Source organism: Lithobates pipiens, unplaced genomic scaffold, assembly GCF_037356315.1.
Source record: "Lithobates pipiens isolate NorthernLeopardFrog02 unplaced genomic scaffold, aLitPip1_a1.2 Scaffold_22, whole genome shotgun sequence".
NCBI lineage: Eukaryota > Metazoa > Chordata > Amphibia > Anura > Ranidae > Lithobates > Lithobates pipiens.
In genome coordinates this window covers 130,311,861-130,337,520 of record NW_027507784.1, presented here as the reverse complement: position 1 = coordinate 130,337,520, position 25,660 = coordinate 130,311,861, and the positions used below count along the sequence as shown (strand labels likewise).

General features: G+C 45.8%; 1 protein-coding gene across 2 annotated transcripts in view; it reads left to right on the top strand.

Moving 5' to 3' along the window:
- RBM44 (RNA binding motif protein 44) overlaps positions 1-25,660 on the top strand; it is a 444,878-nt gene that overhangs the window by 269,016 nt on the left and 150,202 nt on the right. For both annotated transcript variants that reach the window (XM_077448311.1, XM_077448312.1), the window contains exon 14: positions 3,782-4,901. In XM_077448311.1, the coding sequence (XP_077304437.1) occupies positions 3,782-4,901 (1,120 nt within the window). The remainder of the gene's footprint in view (positions 1-3,781; positions 4,902-25,660) is intronic.

The following is a 25,660-nucleotide window of genomic DNA, read 5'->3' as shown; positions in this document are numbered from 1 at the left end:
GCATTAGCTCCAGACAGGGACAAGGACACTTAAAACTTGGTCCATCTGGCTGAAACCAGGCGGACCCCGTTCTTTGGAAGGTCTGCTGAAACAGACCCACCGAAATACTAGGCGAGGCTCCCCCAAAGGGAGACCCCAACCATGAGAGAGGGCGAACTAAGCCAGCCTAGGACATGGCAGGCTGCACACTGGGATCAGGTGGGCTGTGAATTGGGCACCAGGACACTAAAGGGTACTGGACGGCACATAAAGATGGCACATGAGCTTCATTGTGCATCCTACCATCTAGGTTCTTCCTTTGCAGAAAATAAAATGACAGCTGGTCAAGGAAACTTGAGCTTGTTATAAGTCAAACAGACTGGTGTCTACAAGTAAAGATCAGTACTGTCATTTACTTTTTTACAGAAATTACATTCACAATCCTAATTAAATGATTTGCAATCTAAAGGCAGTCATTTCCTTCTCATTAACATGAAAAGGAGTGGAATAGAAATGATCTTACACAAGCTACTTGTGTAACAAATATATTTGCATATCACAGATTGCTTCCAGCAGAGTTTGAGCTTACGGGCAGCATACTAGTTAGGGAACCTGTTTTATCTGTTCAGAAGTAACCAACTTTAAAATGTAGAAATTAATGAGAAGGGGGAGTTTTGGGACTTTAGTGCTAGTTCACAATAGATGCAGTGCCGTTCAGTTCCGTGTGCTTTTTTTTTTTTTTCTGCACTAAAAATGCATGCACAGAGTTTTCCATGTATTCCAATGGCCCACTATGTCCAATTGTGTTCTCCACCCCCCACTGTGTCCTCCATCCTCCTGTGTCCTCCACCGGGGGGGTGGAGGGCACAGTGGGGTGTGGAGGACAGAGGGGGACAGTATGGGGGGGAACAGTAGAGTGGGGCCTCCTATGATCCTGTTGGAGCTTTTATTTTGACAGGCTGTTGCTCAAAGTGGCCCACTGAGCCATCGGCCCACTGGGAAACTCCCGGTAGGCTCAATGGCCAGTACATGCCTGGAAGTGGGAGAGGGGATAGTATATGGGGATGTCACTGCAATTGTCTTTTTTTATTTTTTGCCATTGTCCAATCACCTGAAAGTAGCTGCATTTAACCAAGTTGTATATAGGGTCTGGTAAGTCAAAAAAATCAATTTATAGCAAGTTTATAGTAGTACACTTGAGCAAAGGCATTGCTAATATAGTTTTCCGTTTGTCTTCCACAAACACTTGGAGTTCATTGAGCCAATTCACGTCCTTGGGCTGTTTTAACCACTTCAATACTGGGCACTTATACACCTTCCTGCCCAGACCAATTTTGAGCATTCAGCGCTGTCGCACTTTGACAATTGCGCGGTCATGCTACACTGTACCCAAACTAAATTTTTATCATTTTGTTCCCACAAATAGAGCTTTCTTTTGGTGGTTTTTGATCGCCTCTGTGATTTTTATTTTCTGTTAAACAAATAAAAAAAAAGACCGAAAATCTTGGAAAAAAAAAACATTATTTTTTTTTCAGTTACAAACTTTGCAAATAAGTACATGTTCTCCTTCACTGATGGGCAGTGATGGGCACTGATAAGGCGGCACTGATGGGCACCGATGAGGTGGCACCAATGAAGGGACACTGATAGGTGGCACTGATATGTGACACAGGCACTGATAGGTGGCACAAATAGGCACTGATAGGTGGCACGGATTGTCATGGATAGGTGGCATGGATAGGCGGCACAAATGGGTATGGATAGGCGGCACGGATGGGCATGGATGGGCGGCACTGATAGGTGGCTAGGATGGGCACTGATAGGTGGCTAGAATGGGCACTGATAGGCGGCATTGTAATTTAAAGTATTGTAGGGATGGATGCCAATCAGAGCCAAACAATAATGCATGCCAGTCAGTGATTGGCATCCATTATGGGCACTGATTGGCATTCATTATGGGCACTGGCTGGCATCCCTGGAGGTCTAGGGGGGCATACCTGGTTCTGGGCATCCCCTTGTGGTCTGGTGGCGTCCCTGGTGATCCAGTGTGGGCATCCTCGGGGGGGCTGTGCTGATAATCGATCAGCACAGACCCCCAGTCAGAGGAGCAGCCGATCGGCTCCTCTCGCGTCTGACAGATGCGAGTGAGGAAAAGCCGATCATCGGCTCTTCCTATTTACACTGTGATCAGCCGTGATTGGACACGGCTGATCAGGTGGTAAAGAGTCTCCGTCAGAGATTCTTACCGAGATCGTAGTTGCGGGGTGTCAGACTGACACCCCGCAACAACGATCCCCGCGATGCACGCCCCCGGAGGCGCGCAGCGGCTTATTATCCTGATGACGTCCGGTCAGGATATTAAAACCACTATGCCGCCGTGCTTTTGTTATAGGGCGGGCGGCAAGTGGTTAAAATGTTCAGGACTTGAAGAGGTTATGAACAGCACCTTGAGCTTGGTATCATTCTGTTTAGCTGGTGATTGGCTATTCAGTAGATGTGATCCTGGCAGCTCTACCAGTGCCTAATCACTTTTACATTGATGAGAAGAGCCTGGGCCCCCACCCCTGTGATGTTTCCTGGGCTCTCTTGTTTCTCTGGGGAGCTCATGATTTCGCAGCTTTCCCGATTCACAGCTGACATTGCTCGGCTACTGTAGCTGGGGATGAAACTAATCGAGTACAATCTATGCTTGATTGCATTGGAGGGCAGGGGAAACATTGGGGGTCTAAGGACCCCTGATATTCCCATAATGATGACCTGTCCTAAAACCTGTGCATACTATCATATAGGGAAATTGTTAGCTCCCTTGTAATAGCAATGACTGTAAAGAAAAGAAAATAAAGTGTGTATTTAAATTTTATTTTATACAATTTTGTTTATGAAAAAAATTGTAAAAGCATTCTCCCCCATACATATTCGCAATTGCAAACATGCGTTTAGGTCCTGCATGTGTATGTAAACTGTGATTGTGCCATACATGTGAGATATCGCCATAAACGCCAAAGGGAGCACAATAATTTTGGGCCATAATTGCAAAGATTTTTTTAAATATCTCTCTATTAAATATTTTAGGTACTGTCTCTTTGCCATTTCAAACATGCACACAATTTTGGGCCTTCACATGTTTGGAATCTCTTTACTCCATGCAACCAACCTCATCTTTAATATATTATGAAAAACAATGGGTATTTGTTTTTGTGCATGAAAATTCATGTTATCATAATTTTTCCTAAAAATGTGTGTGATAAAACAGCTGTGCAAATATAACACAACATAATTGCAACTGCTATCATTTTGTTCTACAGGGCCTCTGCTTTCAGAATATACAGTATGTTTTGGGGGGGGGGGGGGGGGGGGGTTCTAAGTAGTCTTTCAGCAAAAAAAAAAAAAAATGTTTCAGCTTCTGTAGTATCCACTTTTCTGAAAAATTTGGAAAAAATGGCACCAGATGCAAAGTGGTTGAGAACACTAATGCGTGCAAAAATTATTATTTTTTTCTTGGGCCCTGTTGGATATTTATTATAATTTTGAGGTCAAGAGGTAGTAAAACTTTCAGTTTTCAGATCCTCTACTGGTTGTAGTTCCATCTACATGGTAGAATCGGATTCTACAAATTGCAATGATGCATAGTTATTCCTAGAAAATCACTTGAAAATTACCACTTTTAAATATTGTATGTGTGTGTGTGTATATGTATATGTGTGTGTGTATATATATATATATATATATATATATATATATATATATATAATATATTATGTGAAAAGTAAGTTGCTAATGGTTTCCTTTTTTTCATCCTAAGTTATGCTATCCTCATCTTCACTTGCTCAGAAAAAGCTCAAGCAGCTGTGAAGGAAATGGATGGAAAGATGTTTATGGGGAAAAAATTAAAGGTTCGTGTTGTGAAGAATTCAACTCAGAATTTTCAGTTAGCTTCCCAAGAGATTAAAGTATTTTCTGCTACTTTACCTGAAGCTAAAACAAAGCCTGGCACTGGTGAACCTCAAAGTTTTAGTTTTCAACCACAACCAGAAGATGTGAGCACTTTCTCTAAACCTATCCCACACAGCGAAAGTCAAAGAAGATCAAACTGGGAGAATAGGAATATTTTTTCAAACATTCCATACAACAGAGCATCCTCCTTGGATGCAAACCAAGCATTTCCATCTGCTTCAATGTACAGTACTACTTCTGTCTTTGGTTGCACACCTCTATCTCCGTGGCCCAGCAGTCATTTACATCTTGAAAACAGAGTGCCCTACAACAGCAGATCAAGTCCAGCATATGTTCAGTATTCTTACCCTTTGTATACAATTCCTGTTGCTTCACCGTTCTCTTACCAAGCTCCTGTGAATACTATGTGTAAGCCAAGTGTGAACTTGAATTCTAATGTCAAGTTTCTTTTTGGTAAAAATGAAGGCTTTGGAGTTCAACCACAACCAACTGAAAGATATCCAGTTCACAACAATACAGTGCCTGTAAGTTCCAGCACAAGAATGTTAAATAAAGGCACCAGTACTGTTACTCCCCTAACCATAGAAACTGCTATTCAGCCTGTTAAAGAACCTGCTTCTGTTATAACCAAATCCAGTGAAAACAAAGGTGCTAACTCTGAATCTGTAAGAACAAAAGCAGCTTGTGTAGCATCATCCATTTCGCCGATAACCACAACGTCTCTTAAAATGCCAGTGGTATCTGATAATTGTCTGCCTTTTGAAAACAAGACAACATATAATTCAGGAAGAACCAGCTTTACACCTGCAGCTCCTTTGAGATCTCCAAAGTTTGTCCCAAACAGTGTGACTATTCCAGAAAATGATGAAACGTGCTATAGCACAATAGCTGCCAATATTAAAGATCCCTTGACCCAGCCTTCAAACACTGATTTTCAGCAAAGTGGATCCCTTCCTTTAAAAGAAGTGGTAAGGTTTTTATTGTATTGCTAAATCTTAACAAGCAGGATACAAAAGTAAAAAACTCTCTCAAAAGGTCTGAGTTAACATGTATGCAGCTTTAGTACTGGAGTTTCTGAAGAATTCTAAATTCTTTCCAGGATTGAATTTTAACAATTCTTAGGCAATTAACGTCCATAGAAAGCTAAGAGCTTTAAAATTCGGAGTTTTAAAGTGACTGGCATTTCGCCCACTGTCATACATTCAATTTCAGTGGCCTTAATGACAGGACTTCCCTAAAATGAGTATGACTTAAAGTGGTTGTAAACCCTTACAAACCACTTTGACCTACAGGTAAGCCTAGATTAAGGCTTACCTGTAGGTCCAAGAAATATCTCCTAAACCTATACGGTTTAGGAGATATTTGCCCGAAGACAGGCACCGCTGTCTATGGCGCAGGCGCACTGAGCGCGGCATTTCCAACAATGGAGCTGCCGCGCGTGTCTGGGAGTGACGTCATCACGTCTCGGCCGAATGACAGCGGCGGAGCTGCGAGACCCCACCGAAAAGATGGATGCGCCGGACTACAGGGGACAGCGGTGACATTGCTGGCTCCTGTGTCAGGTAAGTGACACATAATGGGCTACTATGCGATGCATAGTAGTCCATTATGCTTTGCCTTTGCAGGGAATGAAAGAGTAAGTAAACCCATCAGGGTTTACTTCCTCTTTAAGTTTAATAAGACTCTTGTCACTTTAGCCCCTTCAGGACATATAGCTAGTATCTTTTTATTAAAACCCTATATACTATTAGGTTCTGCAGCAGATCAGTAGATGGAAGTTATAAAAAAGAATGCAGCAACAGTAACATCTCAGACCAAAGATCTGTACCCACAAACACAGCCAAAATAATAGAAAAACTAAATTTTCTCATTTTAACTCCTAAATGGACAGAAACAAAGATTGACCCCTAACTGGACTTTTTAGGCACTCAAATACATATAAGTAGAAAATTATAAATGTTTTATTGAGGAATACTTGTAATAGGAAATACAGAATAAAAATGGTGGAATGTTGCATATGAAATGAAACAGTCAACAATAATTGATGATGTTATCTTATAATTCACCTAACATGTTTCATCACCTTTGGGGGTATATAAGAGAATCAGTTATGTGTAAAATTCCATTTAGAATATTAAAAACATGGAGCAGAGTTGTGTTCCGGATATGCCCGTCTGTTAATGTCTATCCCTTAGGCATACGTTTTTTTTACCGACAGGTGACCTAACAAACCTGGGAAAACGTCAATACCTAAAGCTGCTGGAGTTGAGGGCAGGCAGAGCCCTCATGATGGTTGAATTAATGATCACTCACAGGTAGATTCACGTCTTCCAGGAGGCGGGTGGATAGTTAGTTTTGTATAGTGAGGTTGACCTCGGAGGTCAGTTTAATACCCAGGTAAGAAAGGGACGACTGTTGCCACGAGAAGGGAAATTGGCATTTGATACTCTGAAGCGTCTTGGTTGGCAAGTTGACATTCAGCACCTCTTATTTATCCTGGTTGACTAAGGGTACCATCCACTTCCTCTAAAAAATAATAGATTTTTTCCCCTCTAGCGTTTTGTAGCTTCAAGCTACAAATCGCTCAGGTGTGAATGGGGTCTAACTCCTCGACCTGCTCTCCCGTTACCTGTGGGAGAGACAGGTTGGCGAGAAACAAGTCCATAAGAGCCGTGTCTCCTGGGGCACGACTGGTATACAATGTAGCATAAAAATCTCCAATTTGGGCTGTTACCCGCCTAGGCTCTGTCGTTAGTCTCTGTCAGGAGAGTGCAGGGAGACCACCACCGGAGGTCTTTCCTTGCTGTGTACCAAGTATGCCAGGAGTTTTCCTGCCCTCTCCCCATGCTCAAACAAGTTTTATTTGTGGAAAAACATTTTGCATTTAGATTTCTCATAGTGTAATAGATCCACTACCCTGGATCTTAACTTAATAGCAGTGGCTTTTTCTAAGGTGGGGTTTCTAAGATATTCAGTCTCTGCTGTATTCAGATCTTCTGCCGCCTTATCGAGAGCCTGCGTGGAGGTTCTCTTAATCTGATTAATACACATTGTGAGGGTCATGCGGGCATGTAGCTTTAACGCCTCCCAGACTGATTGTGGTGTAGCAGTGCCCTCATTTAAAGTCAGGTATTGTTTCCACTCTGCAACAATGTCCTCATCCTCTGGGAGCAAAGTCAACCAGAAGGGATTCAGTCTCCAGGTAATAGGTGGTTTTTCATGAGGTAGGGACATTATAGCCCAGTAGGGGCAATGATCGGATAGTGATCTAGAGGAGAATCCCACTCTAAATAGTTTTGGTTGAAGGGACTTGGCGATAAGGATTAAGTCTATAGGAGACATGGAGCGGTGGGTGGGCGAAAAGCATCAATCCTACAAGTATGCACCAGACCGATGTCTATGAGCAACCTGGCAAATCGACTCTGGCGGGCAAAGAAGACGCAGTCCCACATAGTCTGTTCAAACTAGGATCGAGGACATTGTTGAAGTCTCTCGCCCAGATTGCTGGAGTTGAGGAGTGGATGGCCATAGTCAAACCCAGCGGTTAATATGGTAGAATTAAATGGTGGGGGTATATAGAAGGCTAATAACAGAAGCATATCCCTATGTATTTTAACTTTCAAGAGCACGTATCTACCCTCTGGGTCGATCACTGAGTCCTGGAGCTTGAAATGTGTATGCTTTGAGATCAGGACTGATACCCCCCTAGATTGAGTGGTATACACTGAGTGGTAAGCCCAGCCCACCCACGGGCGTTTAATCGCCCTCAGCAGTGGGCCCTCGGCATGAGTCTCCACCAAGACTGTCACATCTGCCTGCTCTTTTTTTAAGTAGCGAGAATATAGCAGATCTCTTGAGTGGTTCTCTCATGCTTCGGGCGTTCCACGTCAGGAATTTCAAGGAGGCCATGATGGTAAATGGTAGATAAAGCGTGAAGCTCCAGGACTCAGCGGCCCCGTAACGTGCGCATATCTGTTCAGAGCATGCATATACACTCTAACTGATTTGTCATTGCAACATACATAAAGTCCCATATCACAATATTTTCACTCGTCTCTAAGCATAGATGAGCTTACATCCCCCTCCCCACCCTGCACGAACCCATACTTGTGCGGGCCTGTACCCTTAACTGCCAACATGGCATGAACAGTGTCCAACCTCTGAAGAGGAGGTTAAGAATTAACATTATTTGCAGGTGTGGTACCAGCATTAAAGTAGTATCCATAGTGTCATTTACACAGGATCTGTGCATCTTAATGCGAGACCCTGTTATTCCATTCAGGTTGAAGGAGTAAAAAAGGAAAAAGGAGGTATAACGATGCATATTGATGGACTTTGCTCACGTTACTTAGTGAGCTCTCTAGGTGTGTCTTTCTCCACCGGCATAGGCTTTTGCTGACAGTTATTAAAGTAATGGAAAAGTAAGGCAAAGTGAGTAGGGATGAACGTGGGACTCAGTGTTTGGGGTGCTAGGCACAGCATGCCCTAGGATGCATATATCCGTAGGTGGCAACATGGTTCTAATGCCTGCTGCATTTGTTATTGATCAGTATTGCATATACCTCCGTATTCGATCCATATGTACACTAGCATAGCAGCAAATAACACTGAGCTTCAGGTATGTCCACCTGGAATGTTATCACTAGGATGATGAGGGGAATTTAGTCATGGCTGTCTCATCACTTTAAAAGGCTGACTGTGGCCACAAGTGTGGCCGGCTTAGGTGGTGGGGGGCTAAATAGAGTGGTGTGGGGGTGCTTATCTGTGCACCTTCTGCTGTTCGATCAATGTCATGGCAACCTCAGTATCCTCAAAGTGTGCTCTGTCCTCTCCTTCCACACGCAATTGAGCAGGGAATAGCATGGCATATTTGACATTTTTTATATGAAGGCGCCTTTTAACTTCAGTAAAGGATTTCCGTCTGCATTGGACCTCCGCTGGAAAATCAGGGAATATAGCAATCATTTTATTTCCAAAGGGAATATTCCCCTTTTCCCTGCTGAGGCGTAGAATGGCATTGCTATCCCTGAAGTTAAGAAACTTTGCGATGAGGGTGCAAGGAGGTGCTCCAACGGGGGGGGGGGGGGTCTGCCTGACATGCAATGTGCTCGTTCGATGACAAATGTGGGGGAGAAGGCCTCTCTTCTCACACAACATCTTTTCCAGGAATGTAGGGGGGGCCCTCCCTTTCACCCCTTCTGGTATGCCGTTGAACCGAAGATTACATCTGTTCTCAGTGTCATCCTGATTCTGCAGGATCTGGTTCACCTGTAGCTGCATGGCGTCTGTGGAATTCTGGAGGGTGGGGGGAGTGAGTCCTCCATGCTGCCGAGGTGAACCTCTGCCTCCGTGACTCTCTCCCTTAGCTTGTGAAAATCCAGCCTCACTAGGTATATGTCAACCTTCACTTCCTCTATCTTGTAGTGAGATTTGTTTGGCAAGCGTTGACCGCCGCCTGACAGGCTGTGATGGCTTCTAGTACCTTGGCTGTGTCTGGTCTCAGGGATATGTCCTCCGGCGGGTCGCCGCCATCTTGATCTGAGGGGACCTGTTCTATTCGTCGCTATTTCCCCAGTTTGGCCGCTGCATCTGTGTTTTTTTAGGGAGAAATGTTCCAGTTAGATTCCCCTTGCTGTGACGTAGATCGGTGGGCTTTTAGTGCTGTGTGGGGTGTCAGGATCAGCGATACAGGATGTGTTGCCTGCGGAGCTCAGGTACCTAGTGTCCTATCTCATGCCGCTCCAGGCCACGCCACGTGAAAAATTATTTTAATGCGATTTCAACATTCAAACACGTGGCTTGATTGCTGAGATGGGACTCGTTTAGGTGCCGGGTATAGGAGACTGTAGGGCAGGACAGTGAAGAAAGAGTAACCACTACAGGGGAGTGGTCTGACCAGGGAATTTCTAGTATTTTGAAAGATGGGCAAAATGGCGTTAAGAAATGATCTATCTGCGAATGTCAGGTGAACGTGCGAGTAATGAGTGTAATCGCGCTTGGAGCCATTGAACTCTCACCATATGTCGACCAGGTCATTTATCGTATAACAATTTGGCAAATTTGGTACGAGTTTCGAGGCTTTCAGAATTTGGGATCTTGGTGGACGTGTCTTATCGAGCGACGAATCCAGGGTAATGTTGGAATCCCCTCCCATTAGAAGTGTGCCTTCAAAGAGGTGGGACAACTGTCGGAGTAAGTTTTGGAACAAGGACAATTGTTCTTTATTGGGGGTTTAGTAGGAGAGGAATGTTACCAGACTTCCCTCCAAGTCTCCCTTAACCAATATATAGCGCCCCTCTGGGTCAGCGATCACCTGTGAGGGTGTGAAGGACAATCTTTTGGAGAGGCATATAGCTACTCCTCGTGTCTTATCTGGAGCATTGGCGAAAAAGAAGGTAGGGTAGTGTTTGTGTATAAAGTTCGGTTTGTAGGGAGTCGGGAAGTGGATTTCCTGGAGGAACACTATTTCAGCTCCTATCAATTGGAAGTAGTTAAAGACTTTCCGCCTTTACACTGGCGAGTTGAGGCCCTGCACATTGTGTGGTGTCACAAATGTTATCGGTTTCAATGGTCGTTGATCAGCCATGGTGTGTGGTGGCGTAGGGGTCGCTTACCTTGTCCGTCTGGAATTCGTTGATTGATTGATCCTCTGGAGCAGGGGTGCTCAACCTGTGGCTCTCCACCTGTTGCAAAACTACAAGTCCCATCATGCCTCTGCCTCTGGGTGTCATGCTTGTGGCTGTCGGAGTCTTGCTATGCCTCAACATAGTTCCGCAACAGCTGGAGAGTCACAGGTTGAGCACCCCTGCTCTGGAGGCTGAGCTATTATGATTCACGGATGGAGCACCGAAGGTAGAGAGAGAAGGTGAAGAAGAAAAAAAGTTAGACACCCTTGTGAGGGTAGAAGCCTGGAAAGGGGACCAGAGGGAGATATCGTTATTGAAAATCTTGGTCACTAAGTATGCATAAGTTTTCAAACAGTTAAAAGAAATAAAATAAACAAACAAACAAAAAATAGAACCAATAACTTGTCTGGTCGCACGAGCAATCAACAGGACAGGCCACAAATAGGGCCTGATACTTCCAAAGCACCTGCACCCCGCTTTTTTCAGCAGGGGGAGGGGGATTGGAATGAGTGTGAGGCGCAGGACACAAAGACCCGACCTGGATGGTCTGCCATTTAAATCTTAGGTAGGTGAGCAGCTGCTTGGGGTGTGCTGATGTGTATGGGTAAAAACTCTATCAAACCTTGTGCGCCCCTGCCCTCTTGTGGAGAGAAATACAAACTGCAGTGTAAATAGTTTATGGTACAAGGGGTCTCCGGAGCCTTTAAGCATAACCCAAACTTGAAATATCAGTCTGTGTAACTATCAGGTGGGTCAGGTTCTCCAATTAACATCGGGAGTCCCAGGATAAGGTATTCATACTTTCCTCCAATAAAAGTTCCAATCCTCTTACTACCGTGCTAGGGTGGTCTATTTTGGCAGCGGGAACGGCTTCTGGTGGCTCTTTGGGAGTGCCATAGGGGTGATACTGGACGTTCCCTCTGCCTCGGCCAGGCGATGATGCAATACAGGGATCAGGCGATGAAGGGGGTGAGGGGGAAATGAAGCCCAGGCTTTTCAGCAATCGTTCGCCTTCTAAAAATGTGGAGAATGAGTAAGATTTGCCTTTGAAGTGGGAGGTGAGGCAAAAAGGAATGCCCAGCGGTATTCCTTTTTGTTGTAGCCGCAGTAATGGAGGCTTAAAGGACATGCATTTTTGCAGGGTGGCTGGGGAGATGTCTGCGAATATTTGCACTTCATGGTCAAACAGCTTGATTGATGGCAGTTCACAGGCTTTTTGCATAATGCTTTCTTACACTGAGTAGTGATGCGGCTTGACAATGTCTCTGGGGGGACCCTCTGGGCGCACCGCTGTGAGAGCTCTGTGGGCATGGTCCAGTTCTAACTAGTGAGCTGGAGCATGAGGTAGTAATGATCTTAGCAGCGTGGCGGGTGCTTCCTGGGTGTCTGTGAATGCCCTAATGCGGAAATTGTACCTGCGGGACCTATTCTCAAGGTCATCAATTTTAGCTAAAGCATCTTCTAGGTGTGCTTTCAGGTCATAGATGCGTCTATGTTTTGATCAGTTCTGTTCACAGTAACATCCAGCCTATTCTCAATGCTGTTAATCCTAGAGCCCTAGGTCATTAAGTTCTTGTATTCAGATTTTCTGTACTTTTTCCTCCCAGCCTTTTCCAGACCCTGTTCTAGCATGGCAGAAAATATAGCCAGGAGGACAGGGTCGTCTGAGTACACTGGCTATGGGCTGTGGGCTCATTAGTTTCTGGGAACCCTGCATGCTATTTTGGCTGGTAAGGATGTCACCCATGGCCCGGTCTAGGGATGAACCTGTGGAGAAGGGGGGACTCACCGCCTGAAAGATCTCTATCCTGGAGGGTGTGGGGGACCTCTGGGGTGGCGTTGCAGCCTCCTGAGTGTGAGGAGAGATGGTCCAGGTCCAGAAGGCCTGTCCGGAGAGGGGTCGCGTGTGTAAGCTGTGCCGCCATTTTGCCTGAGCCGTTCGGAAGACCAGCGGGTCCTTTAGGCTGCTTTGGGGGCTTTTTGAACAATCCTTTGGCCATAGGCTGGTGGCCCGGCAAGCTTGGGTGAAGAGGAGGCTGTCTGCGGGGCTCCTGGGTGTCCAGATCGGCAGGATGCAGCCAGATTAGGTCGGGTCGCGACGGAGCTGATTCAAGCCACATCTGCCATGGTCAGCCTCGCTCATGCACCTACGTTTAAATTATACAGGTTGCATGTTTTGAACCAGAGAGAAGGTCTAGGGCTAGAATTATTGCTCTTGCTCTACCGATCGTAGCGATACCTCACATGTGTGGTTTGAACACCATTTTCCTATGCGGGTGCTACTCACGTATGTGTTGGCTTCTGCACGCGAACTCGTCAGGACTGGGCGCATATAAAAAACATTTTTTTTTCTTATTTATTTTCTTTTATTTTTACACTGTTTAACCACTTCAGCCCCGGAGGATTTTTCTGGCCAAAGACCAGAGCACTTTTTGCGATTCGTCACTGCTTAGATTTAACTGACAATTGCACGATCATGTGAGATGGCTCTCAAACAAAATTAATGTCCTTCTTTTCCCACAAATAGAGCTTTCTTTTGGTGGTATTTGATCCCCTCTGCCTTTTTTATTTTTTGCGCTATAAACAAAAGAGCGACAATTTTGAAAAAAAACGAATTTTTTTACTTTTTGCTATAATATATCCCCCAAAAATGTTTTTTCCTCAGTTTAGGCCGATGCGTATCCTTCTACATATTTTTGGTAAAAAAAAATTGCAATAACTATTTCATTGGTTTGTGCAAAAGTTATCGGTTCTACAAAATGGGGAATAGTTTTATGGCATTTTTATTAATTTTTTTTTTTTTTTTTACTAGTAATGATGGTGATCTGTGATTTTTATCATGACTGCGACGACATGGCGGACAGATCGGACAATTTTGACACATTTTTGGGACCATTCACATTTATGCAGCGATCAGTGTGATTAAAATTGCACCAATTACTGTGTAAATGTGACTGGCAGTGAAGGGGTTAACACTAGGTGGCGCTGTATGGGTTAAGTGTGTTCTGGGGAGTGTTTCTAACTGTAGTGGGGATGGGCTAGCTGTGACACATTACAGGGAGCTATAATCCGTGACAGTGTCACTAGGCAGAACGGGGAGATGCTTGTTTACATTAGCATCTCCCCATTCTTCCTCTCCATGAGAAGATCGTGGGTATCCCCGCAGACATAGAGTCCGCAGGACACCGCGATCGACTCACGGAGCTCGGGGCGGACGCATGTGCCTGCTATACAAGCCCCGCGAGATCACGTAATATAACGTGATTTCGAGCAGCGAAACCAGCCTGCTGCAGTGAAACTGCGGCGACTGGTCCGCTAGCAGCTAAAAAAATAAATTGTGCCACTTTTATTCCTATTACAAGGAATGTAAATATCCCTTGTAATAGAAAAAAGCATGACAGGACCTATTAAGATCTGGGGTCAAAAAGACTTCAGATCTCATATTTACACTAAAATGCAATAAAAAAAAAATGGCCCTTTAAGAGCTATGGTCAGGAATGTTTCTTCCACCCTACATTGTCATGTAGAACAGTGGGGGCTACCTTCCCCTCACTTATCTCCATGCCCAGCAAGGGTGAAGATCCGACCGCATCTGCCACTTCCGATGGATCCGGTAAGCAGTGGAGGGCACCGGAGCGTGGCGAGGGGGCCCTCTTTCACCGCTGCTCACTGAAGAAGAGGATACTGGGGTTATGGCAGGTAGCTAGCTAGCTCCTGCCACAACAATGATATTCCTCTTAAACAGCCAATGTATAACGACGGTCGGCGGTCCGGAAGTGGTTAAAAAAATTACAGAAAACACACACGGATTGACCAATGCACCTGTAAATTGCTGTAATCTGAACCACCATTGGACAGGTCCCCTCAGATACACATTTGGTACAGCACATGTAGTTGGCTGTGGGATGCTATACAGGTCCAGGGACATGGTCCATCCCTGTGGATGACTAGGTGTTACATCACACTAGAGCTGCAGGATTCTGGGAAAAATGTGGCTCCTTATTGTGCATCTTGAAACAGCCACACCACATGTTTTCAGGGAGTCCTGTAATTATACCTGTTATACAAGTTATTTATAGGTTTTTCTTTGCACCCCAAACAATTTTCCTGGCAGTTGTGTCTGAAATTTAATCTGACCGTGGTTTGGTTTCAAGAGAACCCCTAATTTTCCACTTCTTGATTAGTTTGAACACTGCTGATTGACATTCTCAATTCCTTGAATGTCTTTTTATATCCCTTTCCTGTTTTATACAGTTCAATTACCTTTTTCCACAGATCCTTTGACCATTCTTTTGCTTTCCCCCACGACTCAGAATCCAGAAACGTGTCAGTGCAGCACTGGATGAAAGATGCAAGGGTCTGTCAGGAGTCCAGAAACTCGTTGACCTTTCACACACACACACACACACACACACACACACACACACACACACACACTAATTACAAGCAAACAGATCACAGGTGAGAATGGTTACCTGTAATAGCCATTCAAACCCCGTTGGGTCAACTTGTTTTCATGTTATCAGGGTCATAACATGATCCCTTTTGATCAGGGTCCTTTGGATAGTTTTCTGTTGCCATTATGATTTAAACACAGTTGATTGATAATAAATGGCTTCAGCCAAACACTAACCATGAGTGATAGGAAAGTTTTTTTATATTCTCTGAAAAGATCAAGAAATTCTGCCAGGGTATGTAAACTTATGAGCACAACTGTATATATGTTTGGAGGTTCTAAGTAATTTTCTAGCACAAAATATTAATATATAATTAATATATAAATAATGATTTAACTTGAAACCAACAAGTGTCAGAAAAATGTTTAGTCTTTAAGTGGTTAAACGTCCCTCATTTACAGACCAAAGTTCATCCCATTGATCTAAAGAACAAAATGTTAAAATGTTTATCGTTTAGCAGCTGAAGAATGTTATGAAAGGTGGCAGACTTCCTGTTTATTTTTTGGCAACTGGTGGCTTGAGCAGCGAACTCTGCATAGAATCAGGGAAATGCTTTAAGATCGCGAGGGGGAAAGAATTGCGATTTTTAACGATTATTGTGCAGCTCTACATCACGCCATCGATCAGACTATTGCTGCCATTTCTGTCCAGAGCCTTTTATAACGTATTCAGGTGCATTGTCTCACCTTTTTCCTACAAGGACTTCACTACAGAACAGTCAACACCTGGGTTGCTTTGTATCCTTCTGGACACCCTTGCCCCATTTTCTCACCATACTCTGCGTGCGGTCACTAATAGCTGAAACAAGTTGCAAAGTAACCGCTGCAGTTGCTCAGAGAAACTTTTGCTCTTCTGAAAGCATTCAAAACACTTAACCACTTGCAGACCGGACCAATTTGCTGGTCAAAGACCAGACCCCTTTTTGCGATTCGGCACTGCGTCGCTTTAACTGACAATTGCGCGGTCGTGTGACATGGCTCCCAAACAAATTTTCCCACAAATAAAGCTTTCTTTTGGTGGTATTTGATCACCCCTGCGGTTTTTATTTTTTGCGCTATAACCAAAAATAGAGCGACAATTTTGAAAAAGACGCATTATTTTTTACTTTTTGTTATAATAAATATCCCCCAAAAATATATAAAAAAACATTTTTTTTCCCTCAGTTTAGGCCGATACGTATTCTTCTACATATTTTTGGTAAAAAAAATCGCAATAAGCGATTATTGATTGGTTTGCGCAAAAGTTATAGCGTTTACAAAATAGGGATAGTTTTATAGCATTTTTATTAATTTTATTTATTTTTTTTTTTTTACTAGTAATGGCGGCGATCAGCGATTTTTATTGTGACTGCGACATTGTGGGGGACCCATCGGACATTTTTGACACATTTTTGGGACCATTGTCATTTATACAGTAATCACTGCTATATAAATGCAGTGATTCCTGTGTAAATGACACTGGCAGTGAAAGGGTTAACCAGTGGGTCGCAGTGTAGGGGTTAAGTGTTCCTAGGGGTGTGTTACTAACTGTGGGGGGGTTGGGCTTTCATTTAGTGAACACCGATCTCTGCTCCAATCACATAGAGCAGAGATCAGCGTCACTAGTTGCTAGGCAGAATAGAGAAATGTTGTTTACACAGCATTTCCTCCATTCGTCCGCTCCGTGAGACGATCGCGGGGATGCCCGCGGCGATCGAGTCCGCAGGTCCCGCGACCGGACTCACGGGGGCCCCGACCAGCGCGGGGACAGGGCGGCATTGAATATTGGACGTACCTGTACGCCAATATGCCTGCCCGTGCCATTCTGTCAACGTACATCGTCGTGCGCTGGTCAGGAAGTGGTTAAACTGCTTGGAGTGACCATACTTCTTTTGCACTGTTGCAGAACCCTACTTAATTCCAATCTCTGCATCAGATTCTACCTATAAAAGCCTATGTGACTTTTTTGCATCCATGCCACAATTTCTTGGATGGCTTTAACTAGGGCTGCAACTAACGATTATTTTCATAATCGATTAGTTGGTCGATTATTGTTTCGATTAATCGGTTAATAACCTAAAAAAAAAAAAAAAGTGTGTCAAATTGACATTCATTTTCAACCACAGTGACAGGAAAATTTGGAAATAGAAAACTTCTTAGTCAAAGGAATTTTCAGACAGTGTATGTGATTTTCGTTCAGAAACTACATTCATTTTAAAAACAATGTTCAAGCGAAAATTCTTTCATTCAGCAAATGGACTAAGATTTTTCATCTGAATATTCTCATCTGAAAATGGATCTGTGTGACCAGCATAAGGATCAGTACACACCTATGCAGTTTGCTTTTGGTCTGTTTCTGCAGTGCTTTTTGCTGTGCGTTTTGATTTTTGCGCACGTGATTTGCATATTTGCATTTTTTTGGGCAGATTAAAAAACACAAATTGCTGCAAAAATGCATTACATGCTTTTCTGCAGCTTCTCCATTGAAGTATATTGAACCAATAAAGCACCATTTTACGTTAAAAGTCCCTGACCCTTTCAGATGTGACCGTGTCCCATAGGAAATCATGTAAATGAACTGTAGTGCATTTCTGCATAAAGCACCAATAAACACATAGATGTGAATCAGATCTAAGACGTTTAGTAACATAATGGGGTTAAAAAAATAAAATTAGCCCTTTATAGTAGAAAAAAGCAGATACTACTGTAAGGGGTTCATTTTTTTACCGTAGAACAGTGAAAGTAATATTTACAATAGCGATTATTTGCTCTTTTTGTACTGTAAAGGGCTAATTTTAGTTATTTTTTTAACCCCATTATGTTACTGGCCGATTAATCGATTATGAAAATAGTAATCGATTAATTTCATAATCGATTAGTTGTCGATTAATCGATTAGTTGTTTCAGCCCTAGCTTTAACACAGCCATCATTGTCCAGGGCTCAAAAGTTCCAGGCTCCTTCTCCACCTCCACTGTCTCTACCAGAGTCTGAAAGGAAAATGTATCTTCTAGAGGAGCCGGACACTGTAATGAAGAGAGGATTCAGAAGGGAACTAAGAGGAGGCTGCAGAAGATTTCTTACCCCCCAGGTTCCCTATACGCCTGATGTTACAGCTTCACACAGCATGCTTGCCAGTGTTCATATGCTCACTACTTTTGTCTCACCAATGCCCCTTTGAGTACTAAGAAACCTAATAAGTATAAAAAAAACATTCCCCATTCATGAAAAAATAGAATGGGCAATTTATGAATGAATGAAATACTTGTATAGCGCACAATGTGAACTGAATCGCCTCTAGGCGCTGTGGCGAGCTTTGATCATCTGCTAAAAGAGGAAGGTCTTGAGTTTTTTCCTAAAAGCCAGGTGATTTTCTTCCAGGCGGATGTTGATTGGTAGAGCATTCCATAGCCGAGGTCCTTGGACAGCGGATCTCCGATCACCCTTGGATTTATACCGGGCTTTGGGCACGAGGAGGAGGTTTTTGTTGGCTGATCGAAGACTGCGGTTTGGTGTGTAATGATTTATTTTCTCCATTAGGTATTGCGGAGCTTCTCTATGCACGCATTTGTGGGTGAGGCAAAGGGTCTTGAACGTGATCCGATTTTTTACGGTTAGCCAATGTTAGCTCCTCAGTGAAGGAGAAATGGATTCCCAGAGTTTTTTTCCTGTTATCAGCCTTGCCGCCGTGTTTTGGATCAGTTGTAATCTCGCAAGTTGATATTGTGGTAATCCTATGTAAAGCGAGTTTGCGTAGTCCAGTCGTGAATTAATGATTGTTCCAACTACCACTGCTTTGTCATTCTTTGGGATAAACGGGATGAGTCTGCAAAGCATGCGCAGCAGATGGTGAGATCGACTGACTACAGATCCTATTTGCGCATCCATTGACATTTGTGCGTCTAAAATAACCCCGAGACTCTTCGCTTTGGTCTTTGGGGAGATAGTCTGCCCAAAGACGGTTGGTGGAGACCAGGAGGTTTTGGTTGCGGGCTTATGATTTGGGTGTAAGATAAGAAGCTCTGTCTTTGATTGGTTCAGCTGGAGGGAGTTGGTGATCATCCAGTCCTCTATTGATTTGAGGCAGTTTTCAAGTTGTTGTTGGTGATCTTTTTTTCCATTGATCCGGAAATAAAGTTGCGTGTCGTCAGCGTAAGAGTGGAAGCAGAGATCTGAGCATCTGATGATTTGAAGGAGTGGGCGAATGTAAATGTTGAAGAGAACGGGTGACAACGGAGAGCCTTGAGGGACTCCGCAGGTGACTGCCCGAGTTTCGGAGAGGAATTTTCCTAGTTTCACTGTCTGTGACCGATTTCCTAGGAAGGACGCGAACCATTGGAGATCTATGTTTTGGACTCCGGCTACTTCTGTGAGGCGGACGAGTAGAGTATTGTGATCTACTGTATCAAACGCTGCACTTAGGTCTAGCAGTACGAGGAGACACGGCTCTCCGTCATCTGCTGCTTCGAGGGCGTCATCCCAAATCTTGAGGAGAGCTGTTTCTGTTCCATGACCCGGGCGGAAGCCTGATTGCAGCGGGTCCAGGAGTTTGTGAGTATCCAGGTGAAGTTGTAGCTGATGTACTACAGCTTTCTCTATGATCTTAGAAATGGTGTTGAGGCTTGTAATCGGCCTACGGTTGTTTGGATCCTGAGGGTCCAGGTTTGGTTTCTTGATGATTGGGTCAGTTTTAACATGTTCTCACCCCTCACAGTAACATTTCTGAGATCTATCTAGTGGCAAGAGTTCACAAAAGGTAGACTGTTCCGGTAGTGGACTCCTGCAGGCTCAGTCTTAAACATCTTACTGTACTTATTAAAGTTGATCCTTCATTTAAGGATTCTGCTGAGATAACGTTTGAGACAGTCTTAAAGGCTTTTTGTACTTTTGCAGGCCCACTTTCTCTTATATATACCGACCGACACAGCTCCTCTCTGTAACAAAATGGGTTGTTAGCCCTATCACTGGAGATACTAGGCAAGTTGTAATACACCACTTCAGAACTTTTAGTTCTGCCCATGGGACGGTCCCTAGGGCACAACCCCACAGCCTGCTCTTGCAAAACTGTTTTTTTCTTGCCTAGTGAAGGAGATAGACCCATTGATCTGTGTGTTTTTTTTTTTTTTTTTTTGGATGCAGAAGCTTGGCTTTTTGCGCTAAATGATCTTGTGATCTTCTAGCAACAGCCGGCTGGGTGACAGGCTGGTTCACTTTATCCTTACAGTCCAGCCATCGAGCGTGTGCAGATCGCAGCTAAGGCTTGACAGGCCACGACATACCTCAGCTCCAGAGGTGGTCGGTGAGCTTTATGCTCTGGGGCGTACATATGACCAGTCTACTGATGTCTGCGTCCAGTATGCCGAGGCCAGTAGTCATCCCTGTACTGATCAGAAGTTGACTACCATGAAATGTCTCCCAGCTTCAGGACTGGTAAGTACATCTCTCCCTGCCTGGCAGGGTGGAGCAGGTGGGCATTCCCTGGGAAGTCAATTTGGGGGCCCCCTCACCCCCTCTCTTCCCTCCCCTGTCCCTAACTCCCCCCCCCTCATGGGGGGGGGGCTGTACATGTGCTGAGTGGGGTGTGTGTGCCTGGGCTCTCACCTGGGGGTTTTAGCTGTCCTGGGTGCCTGGGTCCTGCAGCATATCCCGCTGGATGCCTGTGTAGTCATGCCCCTGTGTTGGTGCAGTGCTGCGCCTGCCACATGTTCTCCCTAGTCCCCCATAGCGCTGTTTGGCGGCCATTTTAAGTGTGGGCAAGGGTCAGACTGGCTTCTGGCTTCATTCGGACATTTTCCTGGTGATTCCCTATTGAGAACACCGGCGGCCATTTTCTTGTAGCCAGACGTTTTTGTGCTCTAGCTGCTGCCCCTGGACCTTCTGCTTCCTGTTTGGTCATCACAGGGCGCTGGGAAGATTATCCTGTGTTATGAACATGTGTGTTTGATCGCACATCGATCGTTTACCGATCGTACGACTGGCCACCGTCCGTTTTCTGCTATCTCTGCATCTGGAAGCGCTGAGAATCACCAGGCATTGCGGTAATACATCATGGAACGGCCCAGGGTGGTGATTCCAGCGCGTTAGAGCCCCTCAGCCAGCGGCAGCAGGAGGGTGGGACTGTCCCTGTCCTAAGTCCCCTTCGGTTGGCAGACAGGGTAGGGTCAGCAAGGCTTCAGAAACTGGTGTTTCTTCCCCTGAAATCCAGGCAATTGCAACGGGGTCACCTGCGGACTGCGCGGTCCTTATGGACACCCTTACGGCGGTCCTTAATGCGTTCGTTGCCAAGATAGAGGCGGTACGTGGGAAGAAAGGTGCTAAAAAGCGGCTCCCCCCCCCCCCCCCCCCCGTCCTCCGGGGAGAGCTCTGATGCAGACTCGGGTCCTGCTGAGGCCGGTGACCCCTGCTCTGTCTTGTCAGATGACGCTGACCAGGACAGTGAGGGTGAGTCCCCGTCCGAGTCCGTGCATGACAAAGCGTTAGTTGGAGCATTTATCACAGCTGTGCATGATACCCTGAAGATTCAGGAGCCAGAAGATCCCTCTGCTGATGTACCGGTCCCTTTTTGGTCCCGCAAGCCAGCATGTTCACCCATGGTGTTCCCGTATCTGACTTATTTTGACAAGTTAATTTAAAAGGAATGGGGTCGCCCGCAACAGACCTTTTCGGTCCCCAAATTCATGGCGGTGCGTTACCCTTTTGAGGAAAGCCTTCTCAAGAAATGGTCGGCTCCTCCGGTCGTGGACCCCCCAGTATTCAGGTTAAATAAAGTAACCAAGATCCCGCTTGAGAGGACTCCTGCATTTAAGGATCCCACTGATAGGAAGGCCGAGGCGGTGACTTGTTCCTTGTTTACGGTTGTGGGGTCAGCCGTGCGACTTGTACTGGCATCCGCACTGGTGTCGCAGACACTGAGTGGGCAAAAGTTTTGCACCGTGAATTGGGAGAGCAACAGGCCTCCCCTGTCTACGTGGAACTAGCAGACCAACTAGTGCAAGGCCTTCAGTACGTCTGTGACGCGGCCCTGGATATTCTCCCTTGGTTATCCAGGGCTTCAGTGTCAGCTGTGGTGCTGAGGCGCTTGATTTTGTTGAAATGCTGGTCTGCTGACCAGGCTTCCAAGAAAGCCCTGACGACTCTTCCCTTCCTTGGCGACCGGCTCTTTTTGAGCCTCGTTAGATGACATTATTAAAAATGCCACTGGTGGTAAGAATACTCTACTCCCACAGGCCATTAGGCTAAGGAGCCTCGCGGTAGGCAAGGGCCCTGTTTTTCCGCTCACAAGCGACTTTTTCGTCCGCCTGGTGCTTCGACAAAGCATCCCCAGCCCGACAGCCCACGGACGGTCAAAAGCATCCCTGGAACCGCAAGCCTAATAAGCCTGCGAACAAAAGTGCTACCACATGAAGGTTTGCCCCCACCCATGTCTCGGGTGGGGGGTCGCCTTCTGGCGTTTGCAGCCCGGTGGTCCTCCTGGTTATCCGACCTCTGATTTCCACAGGCTACAAGATAGATTCTTCCCTTCCAGCATACTCGTATCCCCGGTTTGCCAGGAGGCCCTGTTAGGGGCGGTGAGGGACTTGCTGAATTTGGGGGGTGATTGTACCAGTTCCGGACTCGGAACGCTTCCAGGGATTCTACTCAAATCTGTTTGCGGTTCCCAAGAAGGAAGGGCTACGTCCAATCTTGGACTTAAAAGCCCTCAATCACTTTGTAAAAGTGCAGAGCTTCAGAATGGAATCAGTTCGCTCAGTAGTCGCTGCACTCCAGCAAGGGGACTCCCTGACGTCCTTGGACATCCAGGATGAGTACCTGCACATACCCATATTCCTTCGGCATCAAAAATTTCTGCATTTGGCAGTCGGGGAAGCCCACTACCAATTTGTGGGCCTTCCTTTTGGCCTGGCATCAGCCCCCCGAGTCTTTACCAAAGTACCGGCTCCAGTATTGGCTTTGCTGCGACAACGCGGGATCACGATTGTGGGCTACCTGGACGATCTCCTTCTGAGAGCATCTTCCGCCTCAGAATTAGAGGAGTATGTGATGATCACCATGCAGACCCTGCAAGAATTTGGGTGGCTGTTGAACCTAAAGAAGTCGGTGATTGTGCCTACCCAGCATCTGGAGTACCTAGGTTTGCTATTGGACTCCAGGGAAGCGAGAGTTTTTCTCCCTTCAGACAAATTGCAGACTCTCAGATCTGCAGTCAAACTACTGATGAACTGCAAGTGGTTGTCGCTCCACTTTTGCATGCGAGTACTGCGACTCATGGTAGCCTCCTTCGAGGCAGTACCTTATGCCCAGTTCCACGCCAGAGTACTGCAGAAGGAGATCTTGTTAAAATGGGACAAATCCCAGTTGTCCCTGGATAAACAGATCCAGATGAGCCAGCCAGTCAGGGACTCTCTGAAATGGTGGTTGAGGTCCCCGGTGATTCAGTCCGGAAAATTGTTCCTTCCTGTGAAATGGACGGTGGGTACTACGGACGTCAGTCTATCCAGCTGGGGTGGAGTGATGGGGATTCGGTTGGCTCAGGGCCTCTGGTCGACGGAAGAATCAGAGTTGTCAATCAATCTGCTCGAATTGAGAGCGATCAAGCTTTGCCTCCACACATGGTCGATGAGTCTTCAAGGGTGTCCGATCAGGATACAGTAGACAACGCCACAGCGGTGACGTACATAAATCACCAAGGGGGGACAAGAAGCTCAGCCGATTGCGAGGTCACTCACATACTTCGGTGGGCAGAGCGACACGTAATGGGCCTGTCGGCCATTTACATCCCGGGGGTGGAAAATTTGCAGGCGGACTATCTGAGTCGACAGATGCTGGACCCAGGAGAATGGCCATTGCATCCGGAGACATTCAGGCAGCTGTGCCTGAAGTGGGGCACACCATATGTGGATCTATTGGCCTCCCGTCTCAATTGTAAGGTGCCGAGATTCATGTCCAGGACAAGAGATCCGTGGGCAGACGCGCTGGTGGCTCCGTGGGATCAGTACCAGCTGATCTACTCCTTTCCTCCACTAAAACTGTTGCCACGCCTGCTGTGCAGAGTGGAAGCCAAGGGGATTCCATTAATCCTGGTTGCCCTAGATTGTCCTCAGTGGCCCTCGTACGCAGACCTGGTGCGTCTGGTGGCAGACGCTCCCTGGTGACTGCCGCTGCGAGAGGACCTTTTGTCTGAAGGTCCAATCTTTCATCCTGCTTTACCATCGCTGGCTTTAACGGCATGGCTATTGAGAACCAGGTGCTGAGAAACCTGGGTCTGTCGGACTCAGTGATTCCAACTAGGTTGAGGGCGCGGAAATGTTCTTCACGGAAGATATACCATCGTACCTGGAAGGTCTACATCTCCATGTATGAGGAGAAAGGGTGGCATCCGCGTTACTTTTCCATAGCAAGGATCCTGCTGTTTCTCCAGCTAGAAGTAGACCAGAGATTGGCATTGAGCACCTTCAAGGGGCAAATATCAGCCTTGGCTGTCTTTTTTTCAATGACTCCTGGCATCACACTCCTTAGTGAGTACCTTCATCCAGGGGGTACGACATGTTGTCCCTCTGGTGCGTCCTCCGTTGCCCCCATGGGATTTGAACCTGGTGTTGGTGCTTCAAAAGCTGCCGTTTGAAAATATCAAGGAGATTCCCCTGTTGACTCCCAGAAAGTGGTCTTTCTAGTGACCATCACCTCGGCCAGGAGGGTTTTGGAATTGGCAACCTTGTCCTGCAAGTTGCCTTATCTGGTCATCCATAGGGATAAGGTGGTGTTGCGTACGCAACCGTCCTTTCTACCTAAGATGTTCTCGGCTTTTCATATCAATGAGGACATTGTATTACCAACGTTCAGCTCCTAAGCTGAAGCACCCCAAAGAGGTGGCCCTTCACGCTCTTGACGTGGTTAGGGCTCTGAGGGTGTATTTGTCTGCCACGGCTCCCTTTCGGAAGTCAGACTCACTGTTTGTTTCGGTGGCTGGTCCAAAGAAGGGTATGGCGGTCTCATCGGCCACCATCTCCAGGTGGATCAGACAGATTGTAGTACAAGCTTACGCCTTAAAGGGGCAGGTGCCCCCTTTCCGGTCACGGGCCACTCTAGAAAGGAAATCGGAACGGCTTGGGCCTTCCGACACCAAGCGCCGGACGCTCAGGTGTGTAAGGCGGCGACCTGGCCGTCTGTCCATACGTTTACCAAGTTCTACAAGGTAGATGTCAGTGCATTGGCTGATGCCTGTTTTGGCCGCAAAGTTTTGCAGGCGGCCGTGTAGTTGCAATTATATATGCAATCGATATTTTTTCCTGGTTTTTCGAAAAAAAACGCAGTACTGTTATGTTAATGCACTGTTGCATTACTTCCGCAAATGGTTGCAGTTTTGGGGATCTCTCCTGTTGAGGCTACCTGGTGATGTGGTGGTGTTTTTACACACACTGCTGTTTTTTTGTGGGTTTAGTTTCACTAGTTCCCACTTGCCATGGTGGATGAAGTTTTAATGCTGTTTTTCCCACCCCTCGTTTGGCACTGCTTGGGGACGTCCCATTTAGTTAGAGAGGAGCTGTGTCGGTCGGTGAATATGAGAAAATAGGATTTTTGTACTCACTGTAAAATCCTTTTCTCTGTAATTCACCGACCGACACAGCACCCACCCCTCCTTTTTTTCGCTTTACGTTTTACTGCTTGTTG